We start from the raw sequence: 12,904 nt of genomic DNA on the forward strand, positions 1-12,904 counted from the left end.
AACTATAGGTCACCTTACGGCCTTCAACAATGAGCAAAGCCCATACCGCATAGTCAGCCGATAAGACAATGTAAAACAATTCAAACGAGAAAACTAACAGCCTTATTTTTATAAAAAAAGAAAATGAAAGAAAAACAAATATGTAACACATAAACAAACGACAACCACTGAATTACAGGCTCCTGACTTGGGACAGGCACATACATAAATAATGTGGCGGGGTTAAACATGTTAGCGGGATTCCCCTAACCTAGGACAGTGACATAACAGTACAACATAATAACGAACTTTAAAACTCAGTTGAAAAACATGTTCATTTAAGTCGAAGGGTGTGACCATAGTTTCCAGGACATGGATCCTTATTATATATTTTATAATGAAATTTGTCGGAAAAAAACCCATGCTATTCTTAAACGATGTTAACAGAAACATTATAGTATATTATGTGTATTGAGTATAATCTACACGGAAGCATTCAAAGAAAGACCTCAAAGATAAATTGCATTCATTTCGACTGTTTCAGGAGGTAGTGAAAAGTAAACATTTAGATTATATGAACTGCATATACAATTAATAAGACATTTAATGCTTTAGATTATTATCTACTCGTAATATCAATAAGTGATTTAAAATACATACAGGGTACGAGTATATATAGTAAGCAATGAATGTGGTTGTTAAATTTGATAGATGCATTTTGTGCTTCTTTGTTAAATATTTGTTTGTTTTTGTTCTAATATTGTGACACAGTGATGACTACTGTACCACTATTTTGACAATTTTACGTTTAAGGTCTGTATTGTTCACGCATCGATGTCAATATAACGGAATTTAATGCGAATGTCATACAATAGAGAGGCTTAGCGCTCCAAATGATGAAGTTGAAATCATCACTACGTAAATTTTACGGGCGCCATCACGAGTTGGTTGACCGTTATGGAAATCCGTTATACAGATGATATCGGATATGTTACTTATGTTGTAACTAAAATCCGGTTCCCTTCAGAATCATACTATTTACCGGCTTTGTCATATCTTGAGCAACACGACGAATGTTACATGTGTAGCAGGATCTGCTTACCCTTCCGGAGTATCTAAATTCACCCCAAGTTTTTGGTGGGGTTCGTGTTGTTGTTGTACCCCTATTTGTGACATTTGGTCTCGCATCGTTGTTAATATCATGGAATTTGATGCGGCTGTCATACAAAAGAGAGGCTTAGCACTATAAAACCAGGTTCCATCCACCATTTTCATTCCATTCTACATTTGAAAATGCCTGTATCAAGTCAGGAATATCACAGTTGTTGTTCATTCGTTAGATGTGTTTGAACTTTTGATTTTGTAATTTGATTAAGGACTTTCCGTTTTGAATTTTTTTCGGAGTTCGGTATTTTTGTAATTTTATACTTTTTTTCCTACTTTTTAGTTTAATATCTCTATCGAAATCAATTTAGTTTACTACCATTAGCTTTTTGTCTATGTTTTTCAAATATGAGGGTTTATTCCTCAAATTCCAACATCCTATGTTCATATGACAAATCAACTTGATACGTATAATACATTTATTTTATTGTCTTATTTCTGATGCATCATATAATTTTATCATGATAGATAATTTGGTGGGCGAAGGACCTGAAATATCAAGGCCACTTTGTTAAAAACAATAATTAAGAAATTCCTAATGCCATTGGACGTATCCGAAGAAATTGGAATTTCAATGAACCCGTTGTGTGGCTGAATGATGTCACATTCAGGTATAGCACCTTCCGTGTTGACAACGTGTATGTATGTGACATATCGTCACCTTTGTCGTCCCTTTTTGTCAGAAAATCAATATTTAATTAGTTTTGTTTTGATTAAAGTTATATAATACAACAGAATTCCTATGTTTAAAGATCAATGAACACGAGAGATGGAAGTTCATTTCTATACTTTATGTTATTCGTATCTGCGTGACGTCTATAACTCTCATTTAAAAATGCCCCAGTCATTTGACCAGTAACTTCAAACTTCTAATGTTTCGGATGATACATGATGCTAAAGCTTACTCCCCCTGTTTTATAAGGTTAAGTCAGCTTCACCTAATATGTCTGTTTGTTTTGTTCACAAATTGTTGTCAATGTAAGGGAATTGTATGCAACTGTCATACAAGGGAAAGTTCAGCTAGCTATAAAACCAGGTTCAATTCACCATTTTCTATATAAGACACTATATGCCGCTACGGAAAACCCGTGCCACAAATTATAAGCTTGGTATCTTTGATAATGTTTTACAACAATTGGTCGATGACATTGCCGTGGGTATCAACACCACTGTAGTAATCTTTTTCATTGATATGTTCATTTTCGTTGAGAATGCAATGTGCTTTTAGTATTTCTAAGTTAGATCTCAAAAGAGTTTGGTTCTAAATACTATTTATCAAATTATGGGCTACGATAGTAAACAAAAGAGAGCTTTTTACAGTTGCTTAAATATAAAAAAAAAAAGATTTGGTATGAATGCCGATTTGACAACTCTTTTCATGGGCAATATCATTGAATCTTAATGTATAGTTTTGAAATAAACAATTTTATGAAAAAAAAAAAAAAATAGAATTTCAACTTCGTATAGTGGTCCTAACTATGTTTCTCTTTTTACAATTTAAGAGATTGCATCATTTATGTGAAACAGACAAATATATGTATGAAATGATCAGATCATAATGAGAGAGTAAGCTCCTTTGGGTATTTTTCGATCTGCGAAAAAAAAAAAATTGAAAAGTTTTGTGTTTAAAACTCTTTCTCTTTAATGCGGATAGTTTCCAGTTGACACTGTCTTTGTTGATATTTCTGTGTTGGTACTAATACGTTTGACCCAGAGTGACCAATCTGCTTATTACAGGGGACAAGATTGCAACTTTTTTGTGGGGATAGGTATTGGTGAGTATCAATAGACTTAAAATATAGGTATGTGGATATCATCACATCTGTTTAAGAGCTGGACATATCAAGGAAGATGATTTTAGATTTAGATCTCTTATGAGTAAATTTGATACATGGATGTATGTTTTTAGAATGAAGGATGAGTGTATATATATTTTTTCCCACACCGCTTCCACTTTAATTTCTGCCAGACGACTGAAAACAATTCTATATATCATAGATCGAGGAAAGTCTAGACGATCTGAATATCTGACTTAAATCGTGACCAAATGTTAAAAACTACTTGATTTACTGATAAACAACACAACAAAAGCCAGAGGAGATTAAGTTCCAAAGTATCTGGCACAACATCAGATTTTACGGGAAGTTGTGTTTAATATTGTCGTCTGTTGATTATGCACATGTCCTTGTAAAAAGTAAAATAACAAAAATACCGAATTCCTAGGAAAATCAAAAGCTCACACACATCAAACTATTGCTAACAAGTGTCATGTTCCTGACTTGGTACAAATATTTTCTTATGTACAAAAATACCGAATTCCTAGGAAAATCAAAAGCTCATACACATCAAACTATTGCTAACAAGTGTCATGTTCCTGACTTGGTACAAATATTTTCTTATGAACAAAAAAAACCGAATTCCTAGGAAAATCAAAAGCTCACACACATCAAACTATTGCTAACAAGTGTCATGTTCCTGACTTGGTACAAATATTTTCTTTTGTACAAAAATACCGAATTCCTAGGAAAATCAAAAGCTCACACACATCAAACTATTGCTAACAAGTGTCAAGTTCCTGACTTGGTACAAATATTTTCTTATGTACAAAAATACCGAATTCCTAGGAAAATCAAAAGCTCACACACATCAAACTATTGCTAACAAGTGTCATGTTCCTGACTTGGTACACACATTTTCTTATGTACAAAAAATACCGAACTCATAGGAAAATCAAAAGCTGAAACCCCTCAAACTATTGCTAACAAGTGTCATGTTCCTGACTTGGTACAAACATTTTCTTATGTACAAAAAATACCGAATTCCTAGGAAAATCAAAAGCTGAAACACATCAAACTATTGCTAACAAGTGTCATGTTCCTGACTTGGTACAAATATTTTCTTATGTACAAAAATACCGAACTCATAGGAAAATTCAAAAACGGAAACTCCTTAATCAAATGGCAAAATCAAAAGCTCAAACACATCAATCGATGCTAACAAGTGTCATATTCCTGACAAGGTGCAAGCATTTTCTTATGTAGAAAATTGTGGATGAAACCTATATATAACTGCACGTCTATTTATCTGTGTCTTCTATGTTTTTTCGGCCTTGAAATGTCCTATGGAGTCTCCCGTTACTGATAATTAATATGATACATTTGGTAAAATTCTCATCTGGGCTTGCTTTGTATTGAATCACAAATATAAGCAAACATAAATGTTAAAATGAAAGAAAGAAACAAGGATATTCTTTATATTTTTTTTTTAGAATTTAACAAAAGTCATAAAAGGCCTTTGTTTTAAAGCGAAAACACATAACTGACAGATGTATTTACAATAAATTTAAAAAAAAATTATCTTTCTCTCTCTCGGTTCATGCATTCACATACTTTTCAAAATTAATTTCTCTATACATTTATGACCAGTTTGCGTTTGAACAGAATTTTATAATCTAGAAAAGGTATACAAATGTCTACCCTATTTCTTGATAACAGAAATCAATCATTCATTTTTGATACACCTAAGAACATTTTTCCAAAATCTTTCTTGTAACTCAGGTTCTTCGGCCCACGTAATGTACGTTGTCAAATCAACTAAGTCACGTAAGGAATGTGGCATATCTTTCTTCTGTATATTTTCAAGCATAATGATTATAAGAGATCCGTTGTCATCACTTAAAAACTTTCTCTGTGCAAGTCTAGTTTCAAATAAGCACCAATCGCTCGCCATCATGGTTCGAGATAATACTAATATAATTTTTCTACTTTGTGCAATACAATCGGCGATATTGTCAACAATGAGCTTCCCTACTTCGAAGTCGCGATGGTGAATGCACAATGTTTGATCGTTTTCTTCCTCCACTATTTTAAGAAACTTGGAAAAGACCCAATGTCTATCTTCGTCACTGTATACAACGAATCCAGAATACAGAGAACTGTCGCCACTATTTAGTGAAATGTATCCTTTTTGTTTGACGCGCTGTAGGTAGATCCAGTATCTAATATGCCATCTACCTTTATAAATTAAACTTACCAATATAACACTGAAGATGCCAATCAGTGATAACACTATGAACGACTGTAAGGCTGCGTTCATTTTTTCCGGGTAACACTCATAGTCGGACGGAAAATAATCTTTCAATTCAGTATGATATAATTCTGGCGGATTGATACAAAGATAATTAGCCGGATATCCTTTAAATATGTTTGGTCTTTTCAATCGCCAAGAATGAATCCACTTACGAAACCAGAGGTTCTTACAGCTGCAGAAAAAAGGATTTCCTGCCAAATCTATTGACTTAAGATTTGCCATAAAGGACTCTGGAAACGATGTATCGTTGAACACATTTATATAATTAAAGTCCAAACGCAGTGTCTTTAGTGACGATATGCTACCGAAAACGTCTGCTCCATTCCATTGTCCAATGTGATTTTTTGTCAAGTTTAACACTTCAAGTCTTTTCATTTTGCTAAAGATATCTGTTGGAATAGTTTGAAATTTACACGATTTTATCGTTATTCGTTTTAAATTTGTCAGATGCGATATCATTTCACGAAGAACACCATCGGTAAGATTAAAGTAGTTATCACTGAGGTCTATTGCTTCAAGGTTGGGAATTCCGCCAAATATTTCAGTACTGTTAAAGTATAAATACCTTGCAGATTTAAAAAAAGAAAAATGGTTCCTTGCAAATGACAATTCCTTTAAACTCTTACTTCGGAATGGAAACGCTTCTATATTATACAAACGATCACCTAAATGATTCAGATGTAGAACCTGCAATGACGGCAGATCTGCAAATGTGTCTTCTAGAATTTGCTTGACGGGATTTCTGTCTAGGACTAATACTTCTAGCTTGTCGAGACACGAAAAACGATTTTCAAAACGATTAACAAAATTTGACGTTAAATTGAAAACTTTCAAACTTGGAAAGTTACATGTTCCGGTAGAATTGAATAATGTGTAGTTGACATCAACATAGTTGTGGTGGATTCTCCATGTCTCAAGTTTCTTTAACTGACCAGGTATTACATGTTCTATATCATTATACGCCACATTTAATGAGGTCAAGTTTGGTACGTACTGTTCAAGTGCGCTCAGATTTAAAAGTTTGAAATTATTTCGGGACATTTGTAATTCAGTGATGTTGTACTTTGAAATTGTTTCATAAATGCTTATCGGTTCATTGTCCCAACCAAATGAATTAAGTTTTAAAATCGTTATATTTGGCGATTCAATATTCCCAAGGCATGCACCTAACTGTGTAAAATTAATTTGACCATTTCCACTTAAATCAAGATGACGCAGATGTATTAATTTACTGAGTGCATTATCTGTAATATTTTGTATACGATTATGTCTCAGAATAAGAACTTGTAAGTCTAAATCTTTAATTAGGTTAAATGTTTTCTTTTTCACTTCAGGTAAATTCATACCTGTATAGGTTAGACTAGTGATATAAGTTGGGAAAGCTGGGATACCGCTGTATAATGTATTTTGGCATTTAGCTTCACCCGTTGTTACGTTACAGGTGCAAAACTGTGGACATTCTATTGAAGAAGTAGTGTGAAGCATTGTAAGGGAGATCACTCCAAATAGATATACAGATATGATGATTTTCATTCTGGTCATGGTTGTAGGTTTAATATCTAAAAAAGAAAATAATGAACGTTGTTTCATGGTTGACAATAAGTTAGCTTATTTATTATATTCACCAGTTATATGGTGTTAAAGACCTAGTATGATATTTTGTTTTTAACACTTAACCTAATATACTTTGGTTTTATTTAAGATCAAATGAGGTTTTGTGTTGCCGATCGAGTTCATCATGTCAGGAACATGAAAGAAAGCCGCTTAAAAAATGGAAGTTCTAATGCAAAGTTTTTCTATTATCTTAAGGTGCATACCTTTATTGCACCCCTACTCCAAAAACACTTTTACACACAATATTTATATAAAGTGTAAAGTGATAAGAAAACACACAGAAACTAAGATTTAAACTCTCTCAGATAAAGTTGACCTAAGTTGAATTTTACTATTCTTTTTATTACCTTTTTGGTTATTATTATCCTAAAGTTTCTTCGTATTTATAGCTTATATCTCTGACTTTCATATTTTGGTTTGAATTTTCCCGATGAAGATATCATTGGGCTCTAGATACACGAAATCTATATAGGGTCGTTTCAATTGACTAGCATTGACTTATGGTTATTCAAGTCCAGTGAGATTGACGTTTGACCTAGAGAAAGTTGCAACAGAAAAAATAAAGACGTCAAAATATTTACTTTTCATCACTAAACAAGAAAGAAAAAAATCGACACCACATTGAAAATATACTGTTTTTCACATAAAATTAATTATTTCCAAGAATCTCCCTCTTTGTCAGATGTTTTTGTTGGGCGTTCCTGGTGAAGATAAATCAAGAAAAATGTAAAGGATGCTCGAAATTTATATAAAAAAGGTTTAATTTCTAGTTGATACATTTGTAAGTGTCCCTTGATTATAAAACCCCTAACGTATTTATACACCACTGGCTTTCAACATTTTGGGTTTGAGAGTTCCTGGTGAAGATGTATCAGTTCCAGAAAAGTTTCGGACGCACATAATTTACAGAGTGCTATATTCATTAACTACCACATGATCAATACTTCTTCTAGTGGACTGTTAGTCCCTCAGATTATCATCAACGTTCGGTCGTCAATGATTCTGTACGAACCTGATTTATAACGTATAATATTCCACGTTCATTATAAATTCTAGTAATTACTATGAAACCAATTTCCAAATTCCTCAGGCAAAATTGACAATAGATGAATTTAGCTTTTCCCAATGTTAATTTTTGTAATAAATAGATTCTAACGTTTGTACGTATTTATGTTTCCCCCATCATCAATTGTGTATTTTATGTAGGTTTGAAAATATGATATATTCATCCTTCGCTTTCCAAACATTATTATTGCATACATTTGTACTTAAAAGTCTTAATTTTAAACTAACTACGATAACACTATGTGTATCTCTACATGAAATGTAACATCAACCCCCGTCCCCGGGTAAACCAATATTGAACTTCTCTTACCTGAAAATGAATCTTTAAAACCGCCATTCACGAGTTATCAAAAGCATTGTAAACTGTCATTATAACCTTTACAACTGAAACATTCAATATATACATATCCCTTTAAGTATACTTCCTCATTTATCACAAGATCAATGCATTTAAAAAAGGGAAATATATCTTTTAAATACATGTTAAAAATAACTAAGCTATTTATACTCGGATAATTCAAGTTGATATAAAAGCAAACAGTTTTAACCACCTCAGATACCAAAACATTAAACTTCCCTTTGAAACTTAACACTCTCTTCAAATGATATAATACTTATACTAGTGTATTGAAGAGCAGTCGAGCAGTGTTCAGGACTGCATGTTTACTAAGATATCACAAAATATGTTCATTTGTTACACCGAATGCAGGCTCGTTATTCTGAATTTCCAGGAAGAAACCTGCAATTACGACTTATGTAAAGGGGGAGGGGTGTTATGTCACAGAACCTCTATTGGTTCGGAGCAATGTTTTGCATTATTGAAATTTCCAAAATAAATATTGACTGATGATATTGAGTGGTCTTGAAAGGGGTTGGTAGCTCTACCAGTTTAACCATTACCCATGTAGATTACTTTTGGAGTTTCTACTAAAGTTTACGCTTGATTCGGTTGATCAGTTCAAATACTTATACAAAATATTGTGTCCCCGAATTAATCAAATGTGTCCCATCTCATTAAGAACTCAAATAGTAGTAACAGATAATCTTAAACTCTCAATAATTATAGTTTATTATCATTAATCAAAATTGGTAATCAATTAATTAAAATTTACCTGATCTGTAAATGTCATATCTATAATTCTTGAATACTTCCTTATTTGCAATTTCCGTATTATTAAATGTGATAGACTGAATATGAAGGTCAGGTAGGTGTTTAGTTTAAATTAAACTAAATATAACTGTATATTGGTTTCGAAATTAAAAAAAAAAAATCATGAAATGCATTATATGAATAAGATTTGTTGGATTTTGCATCAACTTGCATATATTACATATTTGGTGATTAAGTTACTTATGTAGCATTGTAAATGAGGAAAAAACTCGTTTGTAAAACGAAATATGATGGAAAACATCATCCATACCTGGTGAAGCAAGTGATTTGATAGATAGAATGATTTTGACAATGTCTTACTGTTGAAATTGAAATTTATCTGATAAATATTTTTCTTTTAGATGGGTTTTTTGAATATTTTTATATACTGTACACGAAACGCGCGTCTGGCGCAACTTTAAAATTTGAAACCTTTTATCTATGATGAGTTTATTTACAACCACTGGGTCGATGTCAACGCTGGTGGAGTTTTTATTCCACGAGGGTATCACCAACCCAGTAGTCATCACTTCTGTGTTGACATTGATATGGTAATAAATTTAAATTAACTGTTATATTCCTTTATTACCTTAGCCGTATTTGGCACAACTTTTTGGAATTTTGGATCCTCAATGCTCTTCAACTTTGTATTTATTTGGCTTTTTAACTATTTTGATCTGAGCGTCACTGATGAGTCTTATGTAGACGAAACGCGCGTCGGGCGTTTAAAATTATAATCCTGGTACTTTTGATAACTGGTTATATAAAATTTGAATTTTGAAAATGCTATGGCTTTTCTACCTCAGGAGTAGATTACCTTAGCTGTATTTAGCAAATTTTTAGGAATGTTGGTGCTCATGCACTTCAATTCGTACTTTATTTGGCCCTTTTAACATTTTTTGATTCGAGTGTCATAGATGAGTCTTCTGTAGACAAAACGGGGGTCTGGCGCAAATATAAAATTCGAATCCTGGTATCTATGGTGAGTTTATTTACTATACTAATGATAATCAGTATGAGTTTAAGCTCTTGGATAGTTCATTATCATAAAAGTATAACTGAGGTATATCTACAATGAAAAATCAAAGTGAGATAAAAGGAGGCATAGAAGTTTTTATCTGCATATGCTCATATGCCAGTATATGTTTTTAACACTTCATGAAAGCATATAGTATTGTAATATAATCTTATTAAAGAAGAAACCTACTTGTGTAAAATATAACTGCTCACACTGAGTTGCCAGCTGCTCTGCTTTGTTATGAGAAAAATGACTATAATGGACACTACATTAGTCATATGGTCAATATCCCGGCATATTTCCGTAGTCTTGGGTCTTTAGATACCAGAAAAGTCGTCTTATTTGCTAACCGATTGCGTAGTATTAACTATTGTGACAATCACCAAGTCAGGAATATAACACATTTTTGCATTGGTTTGATGTTATTGAGCTTTTGATTTTGCCATTTGTAAAGCGACTTTCCTTTTTAATTTTCATTCAAGTTCGATATTTTTTGTTATTTTTCTATTGACTGAGTTTGGATTCGCATGGAGGGTGATGTATATGTCGTGTACAAGTTGCGATTTTGTACAGGTTATAACATAAACAAAAATATTGTACATGTTATAACTTGTATAATGCAAAAATACAAGTTATAACATGTACAAAAGTACCTCATACATGTTATAACCTGTACAAAATATTGCTAAAAATGGTTTTAACTTGTACAAAATTAAAGATTAATCTTAATGAAGTAAAATATACATTTACTCCAACTTCACCAATGCATAAAGAACAACAATAAATAGGCCAGAACACGTTTTTTTCTTTAGAGGACAATGATCACAAAGTTTCAGAAATATATGTTTCATGACTTATGTTGGCAAATTGTGTTTTCATGTAATTGGATGTTTCATGCATTCCATCATGGTTTAAATACGTGTGACACTATTTACCAAAAGTTTGCATTTCCTCAATGACAATTACATTATATACTAGTAACTAAATTCTTCCTAAAAATTTAAGAACAATGCCTAATAGTTTTGAGTAATACTCCTCCCTCTCGTTTTATAGCATACGAAGACTAAAACAATTTCTCATATGCTTACTCTGTAAAAGCAAGAGAAAGCTAAAAAAGTTACATTGGACCACGCTTCATTGTCAATATCTTTAGATTTACTCTTCAACTTTTTGGCCTTCAGCATGACTAATGAAAATTAATGACTCAATTTTTTTCATAAACTATAAGATCATTGCATGAGGCGAATGTCATTTTGATAGTTTTAAATATGTATCTTCGACTTTGGAAGCATGTATTTGTGGCCTTTGGATGTTGTCTGCTCCATGGGCGGGTTGTTATTTTTTAGACACATACCCAATTTTCATTCCCAATTTTATTTGTAGACACATCTATCTTGGCCATCCTCTTATGTCCTTATGAAGAATGAAGGTATTTTACTATTGCCCTCAAAGTGGACACTCACAATTATAATTCATCAAATAAAGATATGTCCATAGATAGTCATAAGAGAATCATAAGACATGTCCTTAGATATATCTTATAACAGGTCTTAGGAATGCTTCGTAATACCCACCCTGGACATTAACTGTTTCAAAAAAGGACAACAATGAAAATATTATTAAGGTTAATAACATCTGGTGCAATAATAGAAAGATATCCTGATTTTTGGATTTTGTACAAGTTAAAACCATTTTTAAGCAATATTTTGTACAGGTTATAATATGTACGAGGTACTTTTGTACATGTTATAACTTGTATTTTTGTATTATACAAGTTTTAACATGTACAATATTTTTGTACATGATATTTTTGTACATGTTATAACCTGTACAAAATTGCAACTTGTACACGACATATATACAACAAAACACGCTTATTCCTCATTCAAAATCCCATTTTTTGCAATTTTGCAGTTAAATAAAGCATGATATTCTACACTTTAAATAACTATTCCTCGTGCTTATTTTTAAGATTGACTACATTATCGCATTAAACGGACCCTTTTCTACATGAATGGGAAGCGTAGTTACCAATTCCTTGTTTTAGTTATGAAAAATTCTACTTCTTGAAGAATTAAACTGGTTTCAACACTAAATGCATCGAAGTTAATCTCATAAAAATGCTGAGGTCGTTGGTCGACATCTTATTTGACGAGTTTGGTAGATTGATATTTCAGCAGACTATCGGTATTCAAATGGGAACAAGTTGTGCACTTGTACTAGCCGGCTTTTTGTAGACTCATATGCAGCAAAATTTGTTTTTCCGAAAGTCAATTAAAAAAGCAACGTATTTCCGTCACTAAGAAATTACCAACATTTCAATTAAAGATCACATCTTATATATCACAGTGATTTTAACATCAGGATACTACCAAAAGTAGAATATCTGCTAAGTAACTGTCTCTTTTGAATATTCCTTAAGGTTCGGTATTTTTTTTTTAATCTATATTTTACAATTTCTTATCTTTTCCTAGACAGCTACATTTAATCTACTGTGGGTTCATTTTTTTTCGTTGGTACCAATTTTCGCGGTCTGAGGATAACTTGCATATTCGTGGATATTTAATTTGGTTGTTTTGGCAAAGTCTGTCTACATTCCTTAAGGAAATTTGTAATTTGTTGAACATTTAAATATATCGTTCCCTTGTTCCCACGAAATCAGCGAAATTGGTATCCAACAAATATCAATGAATCCACACTATATGTAGTGTTTATTACAAACTGTATCATTTCAACTTTCCAATTTACAATATCCCATTCCTCAGCAAATAAATACACCTGTTACATCAATTTAAGGTAAAAACACAATGTTGACTGCTGTTCCG

At 32.3% G+C, this 12,904-nt stretch overlaps 1 protein-coding gene across 1 annotated transcript; it reads right to left on the bottom strand.

Annotated features, from left to right (window-relative positions):
• Nucleotides 1-4,507: 4,507 nt before the first annotated feature.
• On the bottom strand, nucleotides 4,508-8,368 carry LOC134711309 (toll-like receptor 2). Its single transcript, XM_063571841.1, has 2 exons — nucleotides 8,222-8,368; nucleotides 4,508-6,791 (listed from the first exon to the last, which is right to left on the bottom strand). Exon 2 carries the CDS (start codon nucleotides 6,772-6,774, stop codon nucleotides 4,645-4,647), a length of 2,130 nt encoding a protein of 709 aa, XP_063427911.1. The 5' UTR covers nucleotides 6,775-6,791; nucleotides 8,222-8,368; the 3' UTR covers nucleotides 4,508-4,644.
• Nucleotides 8,369-12,904: the final 4,536 nt, after the last annotated feature.

The sequence above is a fragment of the Mytilus trossulus genome, chromosome 3 (genome assembly GCF_036588685.1).
Source record: "Mytilus trossulus isolate FHL-02 chromosome 3, PNRI_Mtr1.1.1.hap1, whole genome shotgun sequence".
NCBI lineage: Eukaryota > Metazoa > Mollusca > Bivalvia > Mytilida > Mytilidae > Mytilus > Mytilus trossulus.

What these genes read in the sequence shown, in the direction of transcription:
- LOC134711309 (XM_063571841.1), bottom strand. Translation starts at nt 6,774, where the DNA reads ATGACCAGAATGAAAATCATCATATCTGTATATCTATTTGGAGTGATC.